The sequence below is a fragment of the Taeniopygia guttata genome, chromosome 6 (assembly GCF_048771995.1).
Source record: "Taeniopygia guttata chromosome 6, bTaeGut7.mat, whole genome shotgun sequence".
NCBI lineage: Eukaryota > Metazoa > Chordata > Aves > Passeriformes > Estrildidae > Taeniopygia > Taeniopygia guttata.
This window is the reverse complement of record NC_133031.1, coordinates 19,709,521-19,734,407: the sequence shown is the minus strand read 5'-3', so window position 1 is coordinate 19,734,407 and position 24,887 is coordinate 19,709,521. Positions and strand designations below refer to the sequence as shown.

At 35.5% G+C, this 24,887-nt stretch overlaps 1 protein-coding gene across 3 annotated transcripts in view; it reads left to right on the top strand.

Moving 5' to 3' along the window:
* ERCC6 (ERCC excision repair 6, chromatin remodeling factor) overlaps positions 1-24,887 on the top strand; it is a 43,105-nt gene that overhangs the window by 12,621 nt on the left and 5,597 nt on the right. For 2 of the 3 annotated variants that reach the window (XM_030276033.4, XM_030276034.4), the window contains 11 exons: positions 2,077-2,202; positions 5,938-6,096; positions 10,062-10,197; positions 16,426-16,596; positions 17,029-17,205; positions 18,555-18,671; positions 20,085-20,180; positions 21,289-21,507; positions 22,214-22,324; positions 22,760-22,879; positions 23,897-23,991. In XM_030276033.4, the coding sequence (XP_030131893.4) occupies positions 2,077-2,202; positions 5,938-6,096; positions 10,062-10,197; positions 16,426-16,596; positions 17,029-17,205; positions 18,555-18,671; positions 20,085-20,180; positions 21,289-21,507; positions 22,214-22,324; positions 22,760-22,879; positions 23,897-23,991 (1,527 nt within the window). The remainder of the gene's footprint in view (positions 1-2,076; positions 2,203-5,937; positions 6,097-10,061; positions 10,198-16,425; positions 16,597-17,028; positions 17,206-18,554; positions 18,672-20,084; positions 20,181-21,288; positions 21,508-22,213; positions 22,325-22,759; positions 22,880-23,896; positions 23,992-24,887) is intronic. The other variant, XM_072931083.1, reaches the window with a different exon arrangement.

Genomic DNA, 24,887 nt, shown 5'->3' with positions numbered 1-24,887 from the left:
GAGTTTCCTCTTGGTTCTTTCTGGATCACTTTTCCCAATGCACACTAGAGGGCAATCTGCTCCTTCCCAGAGGAGGCTGCCGCTCCTGTGCTGCCTGGTGGTCATTCTGTTGGAGTGCAAAATTAATAGCAAATTCTTGTACAAATTATTGCCCTGCTTGGGTTTAGTATGGATTGTTTACCTACATGTCTCTTTAGAAGTTTTGTAATCTGTAATTGTTTTGATTTTAGTGTGGTAAGTAGGAGTTTCCTTCCTCGGTTTGAGTCCTGTCATAGCCCAGTCAGATGAAGTAATTAAGTTGTAGCATGTCTCAGTTCCAGCAGTGATGCAGTCTGAAGCAATGGCTATCAGCATTTGTCGATTTGAATTTTATTTTTTTTTTTTTGGAACTCAGAAAAGCAAGACCCTCTGTGCCTGATAGCATAACATTGCAGTACTGCAGAAATGTAAATGCATTCTTATGCTATGACTCTGGAATGTATCGTATCTGCCTGCTAGACTGCAGACCATGAGTGTAATTTTGTAATTTAGCAGTCTGCTAGTGTAAGGTAGAGATTTCATTCCTGTTAGGATAGGTTTATAAAAGAGGAAAACACTGACACTTCATTGTTTTTAGTAAGTTCTTTTTTTTGCTACTTAGCTGAATTCATGATTTCATGTAATGAAATAAGAAGAATCCTGTATAAGCATTAGCAAATAATCAGTTTTAAACAGCAAACTGAAGACTGTCTTTGAATTTTTTTCCCTTTATATGCTCTTTTTTCCCTCCATCATTATTTTTGCTTCTGAAGATATCTTGACTTAAGAGATCAAAATATGCTTCAGTGAAACTGGCTCTCTAAACCTGATCAGCATTGTGTTGTCTTAGTTTTTCAGTGCTTTCATTCTTGGCAGTGATTGTAACTTGTGTGTATTTGGAGATGGTGGTGTTTATTTTGAGTTAATAGAGCAATACCAAGTTTGTGACGAGTTCCATAAAGTAAGACTTGAAGTATTTTCTCAATAGGTACTGCTGAAAAGTCCATCTAGAAACCTCACACAATCAGCTTTCTTTCATGAGAAAGAGTGTATGATTGTATTGCTTGGATGTGAAGTGTTGAACTTCTTCCCTGCTCTCTTGTTTCTCATACAAGTGTTCTTAAACAAATTTGCCAGATATGCAGAGACCATTAAGTCAACATTTGCTTTTGCACTGCATTCAGAACAGCATCTTATGGATGTCTTTAATCTGGGGTGTGCCTTGCCAGTTTCTGTAGGGATTTTGTCAGTTTGTCTACCACATTCAGTGTGCCCGCCGTAAATGGCACTTTCAGGAGAGAGAATTCCAGCAAACACCAGTGAAGTGCTGTTGGTTGAGTAGTACATAGCCAGCTAGAGTACACTTTACCATTAGAGGCAGGTGGGTTTGGGTCACTGAAACACAAGTTCATCATTTCATGGGAATGTTGAAGATTCTTTGATGCTTTCTCAGCAGTGGGGGAATGATGGGACAGGAAGGTAATTCTCTAAGCTGCCCAGAGTCCAAATAAGTTGAGGCTGCAAACCACAAATCACACTGTAATTCCGAAACCTCATAAAACTCATTCTCTTAATAATGGCTGCATTACAAATTTAGAGCGTGTTTCCAGCTGAGTCTTTTCTATAAGATTATACACTGCTTCACTTTTCTCTACAGGAAGGAAGTTAAATTTAAGTGTTCGATTAAATTAATAAAATAGCTTTGGAACACCTAAACTTTATCAATTTTTTGGCAGAGGGGGGTTTAAGGGGAGGGAGATTTAGGAGTTTAGAGTTGCCAGGCTTTTTGATGCTATTAGCTGTTGATTCCATTATATTAGTATTTTTATCTATAGAAAATTAGAAAACCGTAATTAGCTATAAAACATGTACCTTTTATTGTATACCTTAATATATCAGACATTTCAAGCATTTACTTGCATAATTCTTTCCTCCGAAGGATTGCTATTTCAAATAATGACATCAGAGCATGTGGTTTTTTTGGGGGTTTTTTACTTGATCAAAATTCAGTGTCATTTCCATGTTATAATTGGATGTTGATTCCTTGTGTTACTCTAGGAAGTGGCAAAAAGAACGTTTGAAGGATAAAGAACATCAAACAGCTGAGGAACTTTCTGAAGAAAGTGATGTTGAATTTGAAGAGGGTTTCAAAGTACCCGGATTTCTCTTCAAAAAGCTTTTTAAGTATGTATTGTGTACTTTATTTCAATATGATGCCACTGTATGCTGTTAATAATATTAGTAGTAATAGTCATGGTGAGTTCTAGATGACCTTTGCTGTAATTTTTACTTCAGTGAATGATGCCTCAACTTTTGCTTCAATTGTTTCAGTAGGATTCTTTCTTTTAAAAAGATTTCAGATCAAACTTCAAAGAAATAAACTTATTGTGAGCACAAAATGTAGTTATGTGAAGGTGATAACTGGTTGATGTGAATATTGTAAATGTGTCTTAGCTAAACTATGAATTGAGAAGCTTTCCTTGTCTATTTGTATAAATGCATTTTTTTATTGATATATGCTTATTCCTAATTCAGGTGTGGAGTGGTAGAGTAATTTTACTTTGAAACATAAGATGATGGCAAGATGTGATAAAACAAAACAAGAAATAGGGTGTTTCTCTGATTAAGTGGAGTGAAATTTTCTGCCAGTAAAAAATATGGAGAACTTTTTCATTAAGTAACTACTGAAAGTCTTTTCAAAATAACTATTTGTAATTCATATTATAAAATAATCTTGAACATTTTGCCAGGTAAAATTCTGAAATATAGAGAGTGAATTCTTAATTCCTGTGGTATATGAAAAACACTCTACAACTCATTGTTTAGTTATTTAATGCTTAATTACAAATTTCAACATAAGTGTTGTGTTTTCTGTTTCATTTTTTGAAAATGTAGTGCCCAGTGATGCTTACATGTCAAAAAAAAAAAAAAAAAAAACAAACAAAAAAACCCACCAAAACTACAAGTTAGCAGCTAACCAGTTAATTTTAGCCGTAATCTCTCCCTTAAATTTCATGCATAATGGGCTTGAATTCAGTTTTGTTGGAAACATTTCACACAGCAGGAAAATCTTCTCTTGAAAGCAAACTCTCTTGAAATCTTATTGTAGTAGAAAGCCCTGGTTTATAATGGGTGTGTGTGGTATCCCTTCCAAGAGAACCACTTAGTCTTGACCTCAGAGAAATTATTTCTGTTGTCCTGTAGTCCTCAGAAGGAAAGCTGTAGCTCTGAAATGGGATTGAATTAATGACTTGGTTGCTGGGACCATTCTGAGCCAATATGTGGTCTCCAGTTGTTTATGTGAAGGTACTGCACAAGTATTCATCTTGAGGACGGATGTGTGGTCTGAGCAACCCGAAGGGAAATGAAATAGAGCAGTCACTAAAAATTAATCTTGAAGATGCAAGCCTCACTAATGAAGGGTATCCCTGCAAGCATGAGTCAGTTGGCAAAACTTCTTAAGTGGTTAGAAAGATCAATTGCGATGAATGATTTGTCTGACTTGTAACTTAAATGCTGAAATCTCCAGTGTAGGAAAGCCCATGGTCAATAGACATTAAACTGTGGAGTTCTGAGCAAGTTTAGTACAAAACAGGGAAGTATATTGACCCAAGGACGCGTATAGCATGTACTTTAAGTGATCTTCCTGCAAAGTTAAATTCCAAAGAAGTTATCTCATGCTGGAAATAGGGGACCCTTGGGTTTGTTCTTTGGTAGGCCTGTTAAAGTGGACAGTCTGTTTCTTCCATGCACACTTGTCTGCTTTGCTAAACATTTGAGCAGGAGTAACATTGATGCTGCTGTGGAAAAAAACTGAGCAGACCTGCAAACATTGCCTTATTCCATCTGCACTAAGCCTGCAAGAGTGCTCTCTATGAAAAAGAAAACAGCCTTCATCACTGTTTGCTTCCAGTGTGTGTGATTTCCCTGAGAAATCTGAAACACAATTTTGTCTCTGCAACAATGCAGCTGATCTCAGGCATCTACAGTGGTGAATTTTGAATGCATCACAGCATGATTGCTTATGTGGAATACAATACAATGGAACTATTTTGGAAGGCCAGCAGCACTTCCAGAATATTTTTGGAATTTAAGAAAAAAAGAAGAAAAAAACACATAAAAATTGGTGCAATAAAAGTGTAAAGTTGAAAAGAATTATCTTTCCAAATATTACTGCAAAAATTGAGGCGGATGTGTTCCTTTAACTTTTGAATAGTTACATTGCATGTTTATATGATTATACAAAGACAGCACCTGCATCTTTCATGTTTTTATATAACCATGGAGCAGAATTTTTCACAAGCTTAATTATCTACTGTGAAGCTTTCTCGGGAGAAGGAAGGAGAGGAAGAAATATGCTTATAAATTAATCTAAATTTAAAGCTCTGTATGTCATCCTAAAAAATAATACAAATTTATATTAGGAAGTTATTGAATGGTTGTCTTCTGAAGAGATATGCTGAACATTTGTCTGGGGGAGCACCTTCTGACTGGAATTAGGGTTATCTTCAGTTCTTTAATGTTTGTCAGAAGATGTTTTGTCTTCATAAAATGTAGTAAAGATAGCATCTTAATCCAATTATAGCTAATCCTGCAAGCCATTTCATAGTTGTTTTATAGATTGCTGCATTTTAAGGTGAATTAATTTCTAATAAAAGGGCTTCTTAAGGGCTTCGTGGCATAATGCTTTTGAGACACTAGCAGATAGTGTGATGTCTGAACCATTAGATGTGTTCTTTGATCATCTTTTTTTAACTACTCAAGCCATTTGTTTGTCTCCATTTAGCATTCTCTAAATCCATACCAAACTCATCACAAATTGATTTTTAATAGTGCTTTGTAGACACTAGTGTCATTAGCTGTCAGTAGTCCTAAATATTATTTGTTCAAGGATAGAAACAGGATTTTGAAATGCACACAAGAAATCACCTAAAATGAGTGACCCCTATTTAAAAAAAAGCGTTTTGTTCTTTGCTGTGCTCTGCACTCCAGAAATGCATGCCATCAAGAACATTATCAGTAACCTTTTTTTCCTGTAAGTTACAAGGCACTGAGGTGCTGAAGCATTTTTTTTTATGTGATTTAAAGGTGTGATTTTCCATTTATTTCTTTTGCTTTCAATTTAACCCCCACACATGGTATGTTATTCCTACTGGTCTCACTATTTCATATCATTATAAAAAGGTATGTCCTAAAGTGATTCTCAGCCCAGCATCTTATCTTAACCTTTTTAGCTTGCTGTCATAAATCTTGCTTTTTAGTCCACTTCTTTTAAGTGGAATGTATTTTACGTTGTTGTTTGTACGATTTCCAGTGAAGGACTGGGAGCAGAAACTGCCCTGATGCTCTCACATAAGGCTTTGCTGTATCCCCTGCACTGCAGTAGTTTCTGTTGCTTAGCCTTTGTTTTTTTCTTCATTGAAAGAGGTTAAATCTTATTAAATACATTTATGTTTTAAAAAAGCATGATTTGGCAGATGTGATCAGTTTTTGTAGTAGAGTATGAAGTCTGTACCCCTTACAAGTCAGCCTTTTCCTTCAGTTCAAGGAATATGTCCCAAATAATATTATTTACTAGACCCTTGCGCATTGTCTTATCTGAAAAGATAATGCTTCATAAGAGTAACTTTCAAAGTTACTTTTAGCACTTAAAATATATATGAAATAAAATACCCTCTAATTATGATGACTGTCGGTTTAATTAGAAATGTTTTAGTGTTGCATAAAGAACAAAAGTCACATGTAATGTCTGAGTGCATCAAAAATGTATGACCTAGTAAATACAGCACTCATGTAAAACACACATCCAGCATGTTACAGTAACTGGTATGAGAACCTTGCCAAATGATTAATTCATGAGTACTTTCTGTTATGATCTGTATTATCAAACATTTGCCATCTTCTTTTTCCTTGTTTTAGGTACCAGCAGACAGGTGTTAGGTGGCTTTGGGAATTGCACTGCCAGCAGGCAGGAGGAATTCTGGGAGATGAGATGGGATTGGGCAAGACCATTCAGATAATTGCCTTCTTGGCAGGTCTGAGCTACAGCAATATGAGGACTCGTGGTTCAAATTACAGGCAAGTGCTTCTCTCCAGACTGTCAGTCTGTGGAGCTCAATTAATATTTCATCAGATGTATTACTGGTGGAGGAGGGTCCTGTGAATTATTAATGACATTTCAATTACAATATTCCTTTAATTCTTTTAGTGGGGGACATCAAAGGAAAAATTTTACGAGACAATGGAGCTGTAGGGCAGGAAAAATTAAACATGTAACACTTTTAATGAATTCCAGTCATTGATGCTTCATTTTGCAGATGAGCCACACTAGATATTTTGGGTCAATACAGTGTCTAAGGTTACCTTCCACAAATGGATTGTTTACAAACTCAATTACATTAATATCAATAGTTTACACAATATGGAATTTTAAATTAGATGTAATACCTTTAGTTCCATTTATTAAATTTTACATTAAAATATTTGTTCTGGCAAGCCACCAGGTAAATGTTTTACAGGAAGTAGCAAGCTGATTTGCAATGAAAGTTAGAGTTTCTGATGGGCAGGGAATTATCCATGCCAAAAATTAGTAGTAAGAGTAAAACCAGTAACTTATGCGGAGGAATTTCCGACTGCTTTTATTTTTTTGTTGTTGCTGTTTTTCAAAACATATGCTAGTATGACTGGCCTTTTTAGTAAGGTATTTTATGTTTTTTTGTTACTGAACAATGCTTTAAAATTTCTTCCTCATAGGTGGAATTACTAGCAAGGTACTTGTTTGTGTCCTCAGATTTGCAAACGCACAAATAATTAGTACTTGATTTTTCTACTTCTGTTGGCCTACTTACCTGATGTAAATAGCTACATGAAATTTAGCAACTATCACACTACTGTACTAAACAAAACTAATTCCTTTATGTAGAGGTACATTTAAATTATGTTTAGCTTGTACATGAGTTGTGAAATAATGCTTTAAAGAGAAAATATCCCTGTTTTCTCTCTGGTTGCTTCCTACTATAATCTTAATATAAAAATAAACCCCATAGATCCTTCACTGAGGCCAGCTGATTTACTTTAATATGGCTGCCTGGTTAAGGATGCTATTATTTTTTTGATGATTTTATATTCCCTGCCCCACTTGGGAGACCACTGAGTTGATGGAAATCCTTCAGGGACATTCTTGACACTGTTAAATAACGCAAAACTACAGTAAAAGTTTAAAAAGGCCAAAATCAATTTGCCCATCTAAATTGCAGTGCTCGTTCCGCATGTAAGATGATGTGTTGAGTTTCATGTTTTGGCTGGTGCATGTCAGTGAGTCTGTTACAGTAATTCCATGGGGGGAAACAAGGTTTAATATATTGGTGAAGCTTGCTCTGGTTTTGTTTGTATGATGCTGTAAGGCAGACAGTCTAAACAGCTTCATCTTTCACAGTCAAGTGTTTTCCTCCCCTGGGCTGAGAAGGCAGTAACACTGGTTACCAGTAGTACTGGTTAACTTGTTTCTGCTTGAAAGAGTGTAGTCTGGTTACCAGTAGCACTGGTTAACTTGTTTCTACTTAAAAGAGTGTAGTTGATAGGCAGGAGACTTTCCTCTCTGCAAAGCCAGCACTAAGAGGGGACAAAGCTGTGTCCTCAGCACTGTCAGTGTCTTCCTAGCTTGGGTTTCCTTACCTTGGTGTGTAATAAAAACCTTTCACTACAGACTTGCCTTCATTTATTTGAAACATCAGATGAGAAACTGACAGAAAGTTTATATGCTGGTTGTTTCCCCATCTGTGCTCTTCAGGATACCAAGGTATAAACATAAACAGCTCAATCTCTACTTTGAATTGCAGAGATTAATTTCCATGGTGCTTAGGTAAATAAAAATCCATTGCCCCAAAAAAAGTGTGTTGCTCTTGCTGCCCCTTTCTCTTATTTTCATTACTGTTTAGTTACTGTTTCAACTTGAAAACATGATTGCCAGTCCTTGGAAACATTCTGTTATAATGAAACATGTTTTCCTGTGCTGACTTTTTGAGTGTTTAAAGATTATAAATACAGCATTAATACAGTTTGGTTTTTCTTGGTAGTAAGTTGCAGGAATTGGAATTTACATGCAATTCCAATTGCATCCAATTAAATAACAACAAATAAAGGATACTTGTGAATTTGGGCTTTATAAACCAGAAGCAACAGAAGAAGAAAGATATTTTGGTATATTGACCAAATACAACATTGACCATAAGCTATTAGTACAATGCAGCTGTGAAAAAGGGACAGAACACAATGTGGCAATATATTTGGAGTAGGAACAGGGCAGTGTTATTATCTTAGTACAAGGCACTAGTAAGACTTTGGTTTTGAATGTTTTAAGTGTCACCTTTGTTCAAGGAAAGCAAATATAAATTGGATAGGCAGCAGAGCAGGTCTTGCAGTGATTAGGAGAATGAATGATGCCTCCTAAGTGTAGCAAGCAGAAGTATATGATTTGTTTTGTTTTGTGGAACGGCTCAGACTGGAAGAAGCTAGATGATTCTTTTATATAAATAAATAAAAGCTCTCAGGAGAATAATAAAATGTTGGCTAGTGGAAAGTGGGTAGAGTCAGACTAGACACAGAAGAGTTTTCACACAGCCAAGTAGGGAGGGAATGGAGTTTCTGAAAATTGATCCAACGAGGTGTGAACTCTTTGTGTAAGCTGAGGGGGGGAAAATCTGGATAAACCTTACATGTGAGCTTGTGTGAATACAGACCAGGGGAATAAACAGATGTATTTTGTTACTACCCATGAAGAGTGAGAAACTAGTATGTTCTGGGAAAGCTGGCTTTTTTGCTGTGGGTATTTTTAAGAGCAGTAGCAGTGATTATTTGGATTGGTAGCAGAGTTGAAGTTATTTTTCATGTCTCCAAGTTCTTACTTCCCTTTGGATTGCAAGGATTTTTTTAATTAGACCATGTAAGTTTGTGTTATAGTATTTGTTCATAATAATCAATGTCCAGGTTGTTGTTCTGTATATGTATAAGCTTTTAATAAAGAGTATTATTTCTTTGTGTCAGCAGTTTCTGAAGATGTTAATGAGTTTGGGGTTTTTTTTAAGCGAGGTGTTGCTGGTGTCTGAGAAATCCTTTATTGCTATCAGTGTGTGATCTTGAATGTATACTGTCATCTTTTGCATTGTTTATTTAGTGTCCCTTGGATAGTACATAGACACAGATCAGTGTATGATAACTGAAGTGATGGCCTTTGTTTGCAGAGAGTAATTTTTTTCCATTTTTTAAAGAGCAAATATATTTGAAAAATTACAGCTAGTAACCACTATTTAATATATTTCTTACAGGATTGTTGATACTTATTTGTGGTGGTAGTATTTTTTTATTTGGCTGGTGTGCAAGGATTTTTCCCTTCTTAACCATAAGAGCAGCTCTGAACTTCATATACAGAAAGACTTTGTTTCAGACTTCTTTAGTAGTTCTCAGAAACAGCAATATAATTACGAATAAGAAACTTATGAGACAGTTTGAGGCAAGCTCAGATCTCAACATGCATGGATGATATAGTGTGCACTTTAGGGTCCTTGTTTTATCAATAAACTATGGTGATGAAAGTACAGTATATTACCAACATGAGGCAGAACACCTGTGTGTAAGTTCATTTGTGAGACTCCAGCTACACATTCTGCATAATAGAAGTAATAAAATAATTGCTTGTTAATGATTTCTTTTTGCTTATAGAAACAGCAGTCACTGAAACCTGATTTGTAATATCACAGGAGGAAGTTCCCTTATGCCTTATTGTTTGGAGCTTTTCTATTCCTGTTTAGCTTGATAGATGCATCCATTAACTGTTCAATGAGTGGATTCTTTTAGCAGTACCCTCTTCATCTTCCTCTAAAAAACAGACTTCCAGGAAAACAAATTGCCAATTAATTTCCATAGCTCTCATATTCCACTTAAACCATGAAGTATGTCATTTTAATATGTGTGTATTATAATGAGCCACTTAATACAGATTATTTATTTCACATTAAGGGTTTTTTTCCTCGAATATTCTATTTTAGGTACCAGGGATTGGGTCCAACAGTGATTGTTTGTCCAGCTACTGTGTTGCATCAGTGGGTAAAAGAATTCCATACTTGGTGGCCTCCATTTAGAGTTGCTGTGCTTCATGAAACTGGTTCTTATACAAAGAGTAAGGTAATGATTGACATTCATTTTGAAATTCTTGAGGCTTTTTTTTTTTTGTCACTATCAAAAAAAAGTCCCCTGCTGCTTAATTGCTTAATGCTTCTGTGTAGGAAAGGGCTTCTTGTGCCCTTTCTCTGAACATATTAAAAGAACAGAAAGTCCATTGTCTTGTATAGATTTCATCGTAAACTGGACTAAAAGGGGGTTGACATAGAATACATGTTTATTATGATGAAGATTTGTATTGCCTGAACCAATTAAACATAGTAACAGGTTTCTTGCTTGAGTTTACCTCGTGCTGTAGTCCATGCTGGGAATTAGACTAGACTGCTTGTACATCAGATAAATGGTTATAACACATGTGAATTCTCTTCTTGCATTTCTTTGCATCACTATGTCATTGATCTGATATCTAATGTGTTTTGCATGCATGGATAATTTCTCTGCAGTTGGTTGCTGTCAGTTGGTATCACTCACCAGTTGTTTCAAGGAGTACCCTTTCTGTCTTTCAGTTTTCTTTGACAGTCTCTTCATATGCATGTTCTTAGTCTGTTTCTTAAGTTGGAAAGCCTGACTTGTCCGAAGTTTGAAACTTTGCAGGAGCAAAACAAGGAAAACTTAGATTTTTATTTTCCCCTAGTCTTATATTTCAAATGTTTAAATGAGTTTTCAGGATTCAGCAAAGCATTTTTAAATTTCTCTTTAAATATTTATTGAATTTCTTGTAATAACATTAAGATTATTTGGTGCTTAATTGCACTTGATTAAACATATTCTGAAGTAATTGATGCAGTTACAGTACATAGCAAAAAAGGAGTAGCACACTCTAATGTGCTAATAGCTTCCTGTTGTTCAATTAATTTGGTGTGTTTTCAAGCCCTAAAAATCTGTTGACCTCAATAACATGGTTGCATGTCTTCCTAAATTAAATCATGTGTGCTTATTTTGGGATATTTCTTAATTAATGGACTTGACAGACTGACTCAAATTTTTCCATCTGCAGGAATAGTAAGGTTTTCGAGATTTCACCTTCCCACTGTCATCCTTCAAATGCATATTCAAAACTTAAAATTAAAGATGAAAGCATTTTTGAACAGATTTAGAGAACTGAACCTAATGCCTCATCTTCTAAGAGCTGCAATAGTGCTTTAAATAGGTGTCCCTGATAAGGTCTTAACCACATGCACATTTTTTTCCTTGATGCCTCTTAATCAGAAAAGAGCAAGCTAAAGTAAGGAAAAAACCCAACTTTCCTGTTTCACTCCCCCCTATATCTACAGTAAAAGTTTGCTACTAATAAATTAGCATAAGTAACACTTGTGCACTGAAAATATATCACATAAAATACAGGACAGGTGATTTACTCCTGCCTAGGATTTCTTTTCAAAATGCATTATGAATACTTTAGTTCTGGTCTTACAACAATTCTATCTGCTGATAATATATGGCATTGCAGAAGACCACTTTTGCATATCTTAACTTTGTAATACTCATCCAGGGACCATTCTGCCCTTAAGTTCTGGCATAAGACATAAAAGAATAAGTAAGTTAAATAAATATAAAAAGAGTAGTTAGACTGCATAAGTTCTTTGAGATTAATTTTACTTAGCCGAAAGCTAACTCCCTGTTATCCTGTAGTCTCAATGTGGCACAAGCTTGTTTGGAATTAACTGACAATTCCAGGATTCACCTGTTCTATTTGTGTATCCTAGTTTATCATAAAGTAAATGAGGAGTTTTTTGTTGGACAGCTCCAGGAGAGAATTGAGGAACTGAAGTTTGTTATCAGCTTTGGAGTGAGAAAGGTCATTTCAGCCTCTGAAGAGGCTACAATTTTCTGAACCAGTGGAAGAACATTATTGTCCTTCAGATTAAATGGCCATCAGACAGTGAAGATCTTCATGGATTTTGAGGACTACCTTATCCTGTAGTGGTTGGCCAGCAGGTTGTGGTATTGCAGCTTGTTCTCTACAAGTCTATGGAAGAGGCTTAGATGATTTCTAAGCACAAAGATTAACTGTAAAACTATTGGATGAGAATTTTGGAGAAAAAGGGTTAAGCAATGACAGATGTCCCATAAGGCGAGACAGTATTTCATAGCAGAAACACACAATAGCTGAAGTTTCATTTGATTAAATTTAAGTTGATGTTTTAGGTGAGATATATTTATGTAATTTTTCCCATATCATTGTCAGGAATCCTGTTAGCAAATACTAAATCTTTTAACATTGGTGAAATCATGTGGTTTTATGAATAGGCATTTTCTGGTGTACCTTCTAAGGTGCACAAGCATTGATGCAAAAGCCTGTCTCCCAGTTCTTCAAAGTTGCCCACAGAAGTATTTCACTTGACAGTGAAGAGTAGGGAAGACATCTGTTCTGATTGTTTTAGCAGTTGATTCTAGGCAGTACTTCCCACATCTGTTCAGTTAATGACACTTCTTTAGTGTTACAAATGGACTTTGAGCAGTGTGGTAAGTGAAAGGCTCTCTGATTTCTACCTTTTTACCAGTCTGTTTTGGTTTTTTTGCAAGCAGTTATAGGATTTTCACAATAATAGTATGAAATTGCAGCGTGAATTGTGAGCACCAGATTGGCTACAAATTTTGTCAGCCTGTTTCAGCTCAGTCATTGAGACATCTCACTGTTAAAATATTTGTGGAGTTTTTATCATATGCAAAGGTTCAAAAGAGACATATGTTATTCTTTTTCTAAAATAACAATGGTAGAAAATTTTAACTGTAAAGGAGGGAAGTATAAATTTCCCATTTCACCCCTTGCAGACTAAAGGTCTTCAGCAATCTATAAGAGAAGGCAGATTGGTATTTTAGATGATGGAAGGAAGACACAGTAGCAAGTGGGAGGGGTTTCCAAGACTTTTGAGCTTGTTTAAGACATTTGGATGAAATGTAAAACTTGCTCTTTTTTAAAATTATCATTATTTGTGATTACAGAGGATTATTTAGCTCTTCTAGGATGATAAATGTGCTTAAGTTGGAGCAGTAGGTGGAACCAGATGTAAGTAATAATCTTCTCCTGTGAAGTCAGCTTTCAGTTTGAACAAGGTATAGCATTTGTGCCTAAATGTCCTGTGGTGCTGTCTTATGCTATTAAGCTCCTACTATGGTTTACACTCAAATCTGATCTGTAAGCATCGAGTGCTCTGAGACCTCTAGGCCTGAGAGAAAAAAAAGAAATAAATCTAATGTAGTGTATCACAAGTGCTTTTTATTTATGGTATAGAACAGAAGGTAAGGAAAAAAAAATTAATAGTGTTGGAAAAAAGCCTTCTGAGCAGAGAGCTTGTCCTGTTGTTTTAAAACTTCTGTTGGCACACAAGCATTTGTAAACCATAGAATATAAGAGGCAGCATAAACTTTGGTTATCTTGTTTAACATATGATGCATGGAAGGAGGCTGTATTTTTTAAGTTCAAGGCTGAACTTTTAATTTCTTCATTTTCAGAAGATGTATCACTGAGGTTAACAATTCCTTCTGATGTCACATACTATTTGTCAATGTGTAACTTTGCATTCCCTTATTCTGGTCAAATGCAGGACACACAGTTCAGCCCCAGAAAGTAATTGTTAAGTTCATCTACTTAAAGATGATTTCACATATGGAAAATTTTAGACTTTCTAGCCTCACAGTAGAGTACATAGTCTACATGTAAAAAGTCAATTTCAGAGGTTACAGTTACTGGCATGATTGCATCTGGAACCTGTGTTTTAGCCAAAGGCTCTATTTCTGAGTTAAGGACCAAACTCAGATAAAATTAGTATCATGCTCCAAGAAGTAGCATTCTTGTTAAATATGTAATAAGTATTTTAGCTCTTTTTATTGCAACTTTTACATTATTAAACATTATAATGTGTTTTTTTTGAAGCCTCTTCATGGTGCCATTTAGTTTTTTGTTGGGGCAGAGAAATAATAAAGAAGAGGTTTTATATGTTGAATTTACGGATCCCCAGGCCTAATGGTTGGTTATGAGATGGTGATAAACCTGCTGAAAAATGCACTTTTTGATTCGCAAATGATATATTATTGGATAAGTTACTAGATACTATCTCTGACTTGCCTCAAAGTGAAGACAAGGCAACAACATCAACTTATCACCCCAGGCTGGGAGAAAATACTGTCCCTGAACTGTAAAGGCCTGAAGTACTGTGCTGAACAAAAATGCAAGTTCATAATTACTCAGTGTACTCACATGTTCCTCTATTCATTAGCATCAGATAAAGGCCAGAGTGCAGAATTTCAAAATTAGGTAACTGTTGTGTAATCTGGCAATAGTAGGATTTGTCTCTCTCAAGCACACTTTTTTAAACTTAGTGTTACAGTGCATGACCTGAAATATTTTGTTGAAGTGTATTTCCAGAGAAAAAAATAAAATTTAGGCATGCCTTAATCTAATTAAACAAGAAAACTGTGGATTAAAGAAATAAAATTATATTTTAATATATATATATTATATATTTTTATATACAAAATATTGTAAAATAGCTTAAATTATAAAATACCACACCCTCAAGACTTTGTATCCAATATTAGATCTGTCAGCATGTTTTAAAATATTTAGAATTATTCCAAGAACTGGACTTAAAGTGAAGGCAACCTTGAAAAGGTACCCAATGCAGTAAAATGAGATTTAGTAAGTGTTGTAGTGTGAGTTGATAAAATTGTGTTGTTCTGTTTCTTCATTGTCAGCACAAATCCTTGTTTATTAAAAATTTCGCTTGAAGGAAACTTTAATTAATTACAGGTTCAGTAAATCCTGACTAGGATTCTGCCTTGGTGTGTTTACAATGAATGGCCTTCATGTGCCTGTGTTTCACTTCTGTTCTCCCTGCTACCTGACAGCGTGATTTATGGCTGTTGTTTTCTACGAGTCCACTGTTTGCCCTCTAGGAGGGATTGGTCTCTTGAGCCTCCATAATAACAGCAGCACTTTCACAAAACATCTTTTAATGACAAGAGTGTAGCATTCTGTAAGTCAGGCTAATTGCAGACATACCCTATTAATTGCAAAAATTAGGAGAGGTTACATATTTTACAAGCTTTTAATTTTAAATCACCCGAGATGATTTGTCTTAAGTGTTTGGGTAGTGATGTCTACAATATTCTATGACAGACCATTGCTGAGACTCGAGAAAAGTTGCAGACTATGGATAATGTACCAGGTAGAATTAAGCTTTGGATGTCCACACCTGCAGAGAAATCCTACGCTGTCTGTAATACAAATTATTCTAAAGATCACATATTCTCTTGAGAGTCGTGATACCAACATTAAGTAATGTGTTGTGGTTTTATCAGGAGATGATAATCAGAAAGCAGATATTCTTGAACAGTTAAACTTAAAAGAGTATTTTGAATCTTGGGGTGTGGGTGAGCAAGTAGTTTTACAGTAAAAGATCATGGATATTGACACCATCTGAGTTTTTGACGTAGGTTTTTGCCTTTTGTTTGGTTTTTTAATTGTTTTTTGTGGGTTGTGTTTTAATTAAAGGTACTTCTAGTAATAAGGCGTTTGTCTTTACTTTAGCAAACTTGGTGGTTGTACTTTGTTTTTCCCTTCTCATCATCTGCTGTTAAAGTCTTTTAGATTTATACATGGAGGATAAATGCAATAAAGATTAGTCCTGAACACTGTCAAAAATTATACAGACTGTCCCTGCCCTACATAACTTGCAGCTATAAAGGCAAGCAAAAACTTGGGGAAAAGCTAAAGGTTACAAGAGAAACACAAAATTTGAAGATTGGTAGCAACTATCTTAATCTTATAATGAGAAAGGCTAGACAGAATTTAGGATTAAACAAATAGATTTTTGGTTTTGTTTTTCAGTATTTCACTTGTTTACTTTTTCTCTAACATTCTTGCTTGCAGTACACAAAGCTGGGTTTGTGAAGTGAATATAGGAGAACTTGAAGAAACTCATTACCTTAATCAATGTTTGTTTTTTGAGACATTGTCTTTAAAAAATTTAAAATAAAAAACACTGTTTCCTTCTGACCAGGCTTTTGGTAAATTCTGATTTGCTATAACACAGTATTCAAGTGCTTCATTCTTACACATATGAGCTAAGAATCATATAATCAAAATCTTGCATATACTTATTTTCTTTGCAAAGTAAACTATAGATCTGTTTTTATAATACTTTTTATACATACCTTGGATTGCAAATCTCTGTGTATAGATCTGAGGATTCTGTCCCACTGACAACGTGCACCTCTTGTTTTTAGGTGAAACTAATTCATGAAATTGCTTCATGCCATGGAATTTTAATTACATCTTACTCGTACATCCGTCTGATGCAGGATGACATCCACACGTATGATTGGCATTATGTCATTCTGGACGAGGGTCACAAAATCCGAAATCCAAATGCTGCGGTCACACTTGCATGCAAGCAGGTACTTTATAAAAAATAAATTTAGGTGCTCTGGAGGGAGGTTCCAATATCTAATAGCCTATCATAAAAATGTATGTTTGATCATTAATAAAGAATGAAAGCGTGCATCACAATGGTCTGTATTTGACTATTTAACTTACTGAATATTTTTAATGAATTTACATGGGTAAATTTATGCACATATGGTAGAGGAAAATAATTAGAAATTTTATATTGCATAGTAATTTACAGTACTGATAAATGTCAGATTGCTGGTGTGCATTTTCTGCTAACAGTCTATTGCAGAAATCTGGTTTTTTCATGAGTGTGAGGCCACATATTTTGACATGAGAATTTATTGATGGTGAAGTTGAATATCCTCTGAGGTAGGAGGCAGGATACACCAGGAACCATGAAAATAACTTTCTTCTGGTTTTGTGGTTTTTATTAATAGTTCCGCACACCCCATCGAATCATCTTGTCTGGCTCCCCTATGCAGAATAACCTAAAGGAGCTCTGGTCCCTCTTTGACTTTATATTCCCAGGAAAATTGGGAACACTCCCTGTGTTCATGGAGCAGTTTTCTGTCCCCATAACCATGGGAGGATACTGCAATGCCTCTCCTGTCCAGGTAAATGCATCCAAAATATAATTTTGTTTGAAGAAAACTGTTCCAACTGTTGCTGTTGTTTTTTAAACCAACTTCTGAATGTACTTAACGCTGTATGTTCTAGACACTAACCAAAAAAAGAGTTGTTTGTATGCATTACTGCTGGTTGTGTAAAAAACATCATTCAACTGAGACAGTTTCATTGATACAGGAATGCAACTTATATACAAGGTTTTCTTGCCAAAAGCCCTAAAGTTTAGGTCATTAGAAGTATTCTTTGGTATGAAGATAAACAAATTGGAGTGGGTGGTGACTGATCCCACATGTTGATATATTTAAATAGAACTTTTCCTGTTTGCTGTCAGGTTTTAGCAAATTATGCAGTAAGAGGAGTCTTTAAATCCAGTCTAGAAGCAGTTTTTATTTTAAAATAAAGCTACATTCGGTGTTGGAAATCTGGAAGTAGATAAACTAAATTAGAAAGCAAAAAATTACTTGGGAAATTATTTTGAATGTCTGCTAATCTTTGTAGTTGTGATTCTCAGTATTGATGACAGCTTAAATATGTTTCTGTTTTTAACTAGATAGTAAATAAATTGTCTGCATCATAATCTGCAGACTTAAGTTTCAAATAAATGCTATTAAATTTGTATCCTTTTAACTGCTGTTTGTAATGTTTTCCATGCATGCATTGCTGAAGTTTTATTTTCTTTTCAAGTTTAAGTACTTCTCTTGTATATGTATTAGTAATTTACTAAGCTGGCCTTTCAGTTGTTTCTGTATATCAATAATTTATATTGTTTGCCTTGTTTTAAGACAAATTAAGGCATTTTTAGCCATTATTACAGCTAATACCCATCTCACACATCCATTACCCCTTAGAGAACTATATACTCCATTTAGGGCCAGAGTGACCTTTAGTTTCTGTGATCATGGGGACTTTCTTGTATCATTTTTTTTTAAATTCTCAAGTGAGCACTAATCTTCACTTATTGTCTGGTAACCACCATTGCTGCAGGCTTCTTTTTTGATCTTCAGTATATGTATTAGCACTTTTTCATGAGGCTCTTGGTTTTGTAGAGATTTATACTCACTTCTTTCTTTGCTTCCTAAATTAAATCTCTTACTTTTGTTCTCTTTTAAAGAGAAATATGAAGTATCTGAGGAAGCCTTACTTACTCAGTTTTATTGTTACTAACATGAATTTCATTGCAATTCATGTTGTATTGAACATGTAACTATAAATCCATGTAAAATAAGACATCTCATTTTATTAGGATTTTTCTGTTGCTAATTATATAATTTTGCTAGTTGCTAGAATTAATGTCAAGAGCCAAAATACAACTTGTGCCTTTTCTTCCTTTTTTCAGGTAAAAACTGCATACAAATGTGCCTGTGTGTTACGGGACACCATAAACCCCTACTTGCTACGAAGAATGAAAGCTGATGTAAAAATGAGCCTTTCACTTCCAGATAAAAATGAACAGGTTTGCTTATTTTCACTACTAGATCTGAGTCCTCTCCCTCCCCAGAATACAATCTTTCATGAAAATTTGGAAATAATTTGTGCTAGTATCAGATAAAATGGTGGTTTAACTAAAGATAAGGTGTAGAGCTTTCAAGATTAATAGTCGTTCAGCATTGTACTGAGTATTAAATTACTGCTGTCTTGCAGGGTCTGTATGAGTTCACTTATCTAAAAAGTAAAGGATAGATGAAGTGTAGTCAGGGCTACTTAATACTGTCCCCTTGGGTCTCAAGTGCATTGAAATGAGTTGTCTGTCTGTTTCCTTTTCTACAGCAGGAAACAATTCAGCATTGTTTCCTGTCCTAGAAAGATTAATTTGGGCTGCAAATAATACAGAAATACCTGCTGGCAGTTGTTCATATTGCAAGCTAGCTGGCCTATACATTATAATAAATTTTCAAAATACTAGCCTTGTGGTCTGAAACTTGTTTGCTTTACTACTAGGTGGTATGTTTCTTTAGGCAACATTTTCATTCAAAATAGAGGAGATTGAAAGTATTGGTTAACTGAAATTCCTACAAATACTCACTTGTAATTATTAGCTTCTTCTCTTCATGTTTCAGTGCTTCAGGCATTTATGTTCTGTCTTGACTCCTTTCCTGTCATCTAACTTTAAAAGAGAAGTAGACATGTTAGTCTTTGTAAGACAGTGCTGAAAGGTACATAATGAAGAAATAGGCCATACTGTGTATATGCAGTCTAATGATCTTTTTTTAACCAATTTTTAATTTTTATATACTATTTTAAGCCAACTCTTTAATGTCTAGATATTAAAGAGTCTGGGCTCCTTAATCTAAACAATGTAATCATAGACAGTTTAAACAAATTTGATTTTTGCTCTTGCCAGTCACAGGGCACTACATGAGTTTTATTTACAGCATAATGTTGGGTGCCTTGCAGAATGCAGGGAGGTGATTTTGTTCAATTTTAGCCCATCAGAGCACCTGAGAAATCATTATATTTCATGCTTAAGGTCTAAAGACAGGACAGACCATATCTGCTAAACTTCTAAGAATTTGCAAGTTATAAGGGATGTGACAGACACAAAATGGAAAGAGTTTACTATAAACATAGCTTTGAGAAAATGCTAACATTGCAGTTACTTCATTAAAACTAGAAAATGGCAGCATTTCCGAAACTAAAGTGATTTGAGGGGAAAATCTAACTACTGGGAAAGAGCACATAAGACCTCATTAAACTCATCTTGATGATCATTCTCTAAACATTTTTTTTTTTATTTCTAGTGATTTCTATGCAGTACCTTTTACCTTAGTATTTCAGTATGTCAGACATCTGTGAAGTTTCATTGTAGCACATGGTGAAATTCTGAAATTCACACAGGTTGAGCTTGAGTGGTTGGTTTGTTTTGTAGGTCCTCTTTTGCCGTTTGACAGAGGAGCAGCGTCAAATCTATCAAAATTACATCAACTCTAAAGAAGTTTACCAGATTCTCAATGGAGACATGCAGGTGGGCATTAATAAGCATAGTGATGGGTAGGGTTTGATGGATAAAATCATGGACTGGCCCTTGCACTCTTCTTGCTGGATTCTGAGCAGTAAGGGAAGCAAACACACTGATCTCTATTCAGTTTTTGTAGTTGTCTATTTTTTTTTTTCAAAAATGTTAGATGAAATATATTTGAGTTAGTATGTAGTGACATGACCAGATAAAAGTAAGAATGAAATGAGCTTCACAATATGTTTGTGATCTTGCAAACAAATTCTGGCTTTTTGGATGACCTGTTATAGGTAACTGTATTCATGCTTTTAACTAATTGCCCAAGGAAAGCAAAGGAAAAGCGTAGTTAGTCCTGAGAGTACAATTCAGGTGTGACAATTTTGTTATGCAATAGTTTCACAGCATTAACAGAAAGCAGAGCAAATAAGCAAGTATCCTTATTACTGTCATAGTAGTCACTTCTTAACATCTTCTGCCTCCATCCTCACAGTGTAAGTGTTGAAATTGCTGTGGCCTAGTGAAAGGCATCATTGGGATACATTTTCAGTTGCTGGCTGCTGCTGCCTGTGTAGAATCTGCTATTCCCTGTGACTCCTCCACTGCACACATCTGGTTTGTTTGACATTTTTATGCATGCAATGGATGTGTCTCCCTTCCGTTTTAGCCCTTGTTTGTAGGAGGAGAGGTATGATGTGTTGGCCATAATGTGTTATTTGCCGTATTTTCTTGTCTTGTGAACCGTGAAATCCATCCTTGCTGCATATCCAGTGGCTCCAGTCAGTTGTATGGTCAGCATGGCCAATATGTTTTGCAGTCCCATGCACAGAACACATTGACTTTATTACTGTTTTGTTGGGGTTTTTTTTTAATTTTACAGATCTCACAAAGGTATAGTGGGCAAGAATAGGCTCACAAGTACATAAAATTTCAATCACTTTCTTTTGTACTGATTTTTCCTAAAACTTTCCCTTAAACAAGTATTAGCATCAAAACATTATTAAAAACAAACATTGATGATGAGTGGATTAATCTATTGCTGTTTATTTTTTTTCCATAAGCCATATAGATACAAGTACTTGTCATGAAAATAGAAATATTTTTCTCTTGTATTCTATAGATTCTCTTAGGACTATCAACTTTGAGAAAGATTTGCAATCACCCTGACTTCGTTGCTGATAGTCCCAGAATTTTGAAGAGTGTGCCAGATGCTGAAGCAGAGGATCCAAATCAGTTTGGATATTGGAAACGTTCCGGAAAAATGATAGTGGTAGAATCCCTGCTGAAAATATGGCACAAGCAAGGTCACAGAGTGCTCTTTTTCACTCAGTCAAGACAGGTAAGATGAGCTAATTATTTTTAGTGTTATCTGTTACTATTACTTAAAACGTGTGTGAGAGTTCCAAAAAACCTGTAAGTAGAACCACCTTTTGTAGTGTCTTTCTCATAAAATCAATATCTTACTGAAAATGTTACTGAAATGACTGAAGTCTTTGGAATAATCAGAGACCAGTTCCCAAACTCAGAGAACTTCACTGGAATGACACAGCATTGTGGCAGTGGCCCTGTTTCAGTACACTGGCCAAAGCTGTATCAGCTGTAGCCATGTGGTCCCAGGCTGTCCCTGCTGTGTAGTTGGTGGTCAGTTTGTGTGCTCTGTGTAGTGCCTGTGCACGTCTGATCCTCACAATCGCTCCCTTTGGGACAGTGGCACAGGCAGTGACCTTTGTTTGTTTTCCCTGTGTACTCACAATTTTGTCTTCCTTTTGTGGATTTCCTTGGGATGTTTAATTATCTTAAAGCTATGGCCCTGGACTTCCAAACCAAACTCAAGTATTCCACTGCATTCAGCTGTGGTTTTTTGTTTTTTTTTTTTCCCATTTACATAAGTCAGTTTTCTGTCATTTAACAAAGTGTTTCCAGTTTTTTGTTGTCATTGTTTGTTTGATTTATACTGCAGTTAGTACCAGAAATTCTTGTAGGTTCATCGAACAGATGCTGAGTCTTCATGTCTGGATTTCATTAAATCTTTTCCATCACCACAGATGATGCAGATACTTGAAGTCTTTGTGAGATACAGAAACTATTCCTACCTCAGGATGGATGGCACCACAGCAGTAGCTTCCAGACAGCCTCTTGTAACAAAATACAATGAGGTGAGATGTTCCCCACACATGAATACGTATTAATGACTATGATTGAGTTCTTCCCTTCCTTTTTGTTCTGTTTTTAAATATACTACTTCAGGTTGGAGACACTGAACTGGGGAGTTCAGTGAAATGAAACCCCTGTCTTTCTGAGAGAGGGGAAAAAAGTAATCTCTTATTTCACACGTAAGTTGGGTTTTCTGCTAAGAAAATATTTGAGAAAGGGGAAAAGCAATTTTATTGGATAACAGTAAATGAAATTTAGATTAGACTACTTTTATTTGTCAAAAGAAATACTAGATGAGCAAGGAAATATGTTCCTTCTCTTGGCTTCCTTTGCATCTTTGCATATAATGCTGATAAAATAATCCAGGAAAAAAATTATTTTATTTAATGTTACATTTTGCTAATTCTTGCTTTAGTAAATTGTCTCTTGTGTCACAGGACAAATCCATATTTCTTTTTCTTCTAACAACTCGTGTTGGTGGCATTGGAGTTAACTTGGTTGGTGCTGATCGGGTTATTATTTATGATCCTGACTGGAATCCCAGTGTAGACACACAGGTGGGTTTGATTTATTACATTGCATTTACCAGCTAAGTTGAAATAAAACTGAAGACAAAATGACAGTTATCTCCTCAAGTACTGTTAAAGCACTATGTTGCTCTTTCCTAAGTTGCTGTTCCCAGCAATGGTCACTCAGGGTGCAGCTCCACGTTATGATTGCTCTTGTGGCAAAGCCAATTTAAGTGGTTCCCACCACATCCCCTATATGCTGTTATACCTTACCACTCTTCAGTATTGTTGATTCATGTAGTCAGTTACAGTGCAGTCATACAAACAGTTCAAATGGCCTGTGTTTTAAAATAAATGAACCAGATGTTTCTGAAGGAAAAGTACAGCTGTGCAAGCTCTTGAATAGGCAGGAGTGTTGGTGATGACAATGCAGGGTGAGAAAAGGAGAAGAGATGCTGCTCCCATTGGCTTTCTCACTAGATAATGATATGTAGCTGTAACCTTGGAGAGCTGCTCTAAGTAGCTAGAAGTTTTTCATTATCTCATCTTATCTCATGGTGTGGAAAGACTCTGATTTATCAAATCACATAGCAATTATATGGTGCTTACAAGTTTGAGAGGAAAAAGCCTTTTTGTAGAAATCCTATGTACCTCTGAGATCTGCAAGTGTCTGACTTAGAGTTCTCTCTAATGTGGTTGGTTCAAGATGTTTGTAGGAAAGATTTCAGTTAAGTTAAAGAAGACAAATTCAAAGGAGAGGTGTGTGTTAACACTCTACTGTGAAATTTCCTTCTGGAATAAGTCTATGTAAAGTACATATTCTAGGTAAAAGTTCTGATTTTAACATAATCTATTTATTGATAATTTTTGCATAGATTTCTTGGTACAAATGCAGACTTTCTAGATCTTTTTCCTCTCCTGCTGAGTTAATTATCCTATGCTCTAGATTATGCCACTTCTTAAAGTATTTGTTAAATATCCAAACTAAGTTTGAAAGAGTGTTACCTGTCTCTGTCAGACACGAGGAGAGACTCATATCTGGCAACCAAACCTTTTGTGTTCCAGGCTCGGGAACGTGCTTGGAGAATAGGCCAGAAGAAAGAGGTGACTGTGTATAGGCTGCTCACTGCAGGGACTATAGAGGAGAAGATATACCACAGGTCAGTCAGAATGATTTCTTGGATACAGCTGCATGAAGAAAATGCTTTGAGCAAGTCCAAGGTGGTGTAACAGTGACATAACTGTGCATGTGCACACATTGCTTGTAATTCCCAACCTTGGTGAAAACTTTTAAAAAAAGAAAAAAAGAAAACTTTTAAAAGTTTTTACTGAGAAATGGAGAACCTTTTTCTCATACTAAACTTCCAGGTGTACTGCTCCATCCCTAGCAGCAAGACCCATGTGCGAAATGTACCTTATCAGTCTGTTCCAGCAGCTGTGTCCAGCACATCCAGAATTCACTGTAAAACATAGTATGACGCATAGACAGAAAACAGTGATCACCTTATTCAAAACATGAGACTCAACTAGTCTGAAATGCAAATTCAAATCATCAAGTTCTTTATATTCTCCTTGGGATGTATCAAGATGTATGTGGTACATAGATGTGTTTACTACTGTGCAAACCCAATTTGATTTTATTCCCAATTCATTCCAAAGTGAAAGAATTAAATCCCAATAACTACCAGTCATATTCATGTTATTTATTCCAAAGTGTAGTTAAAGCCTTTGAAGTGCTTGTGTTTCAAAATCAATGAAATCTTTTTGGTTTGCTTTCCCATTCAGCTTTCTCAGTAGTTAGCTTCACTCACGTGAATTCCAGATGACTGAAATACCCTCTTGGAAAATTTAGAAGAACAAAAAGCTCTAAATAATGAAATGCCCACACTTACTGTTTTCCTGTGTTTTCTTGCCTGTAAATGAAAGCTTAGTTTTTTGACCACTGAATTTAAAAATAGTTTCCCTGCTTAATCTCAGCAGAACCAAAAGTGTGATAAAACTGTTTGAGAGAACTGATTTCCAGTTCGATTTACGGGTGTACTTTTTGTACATAATA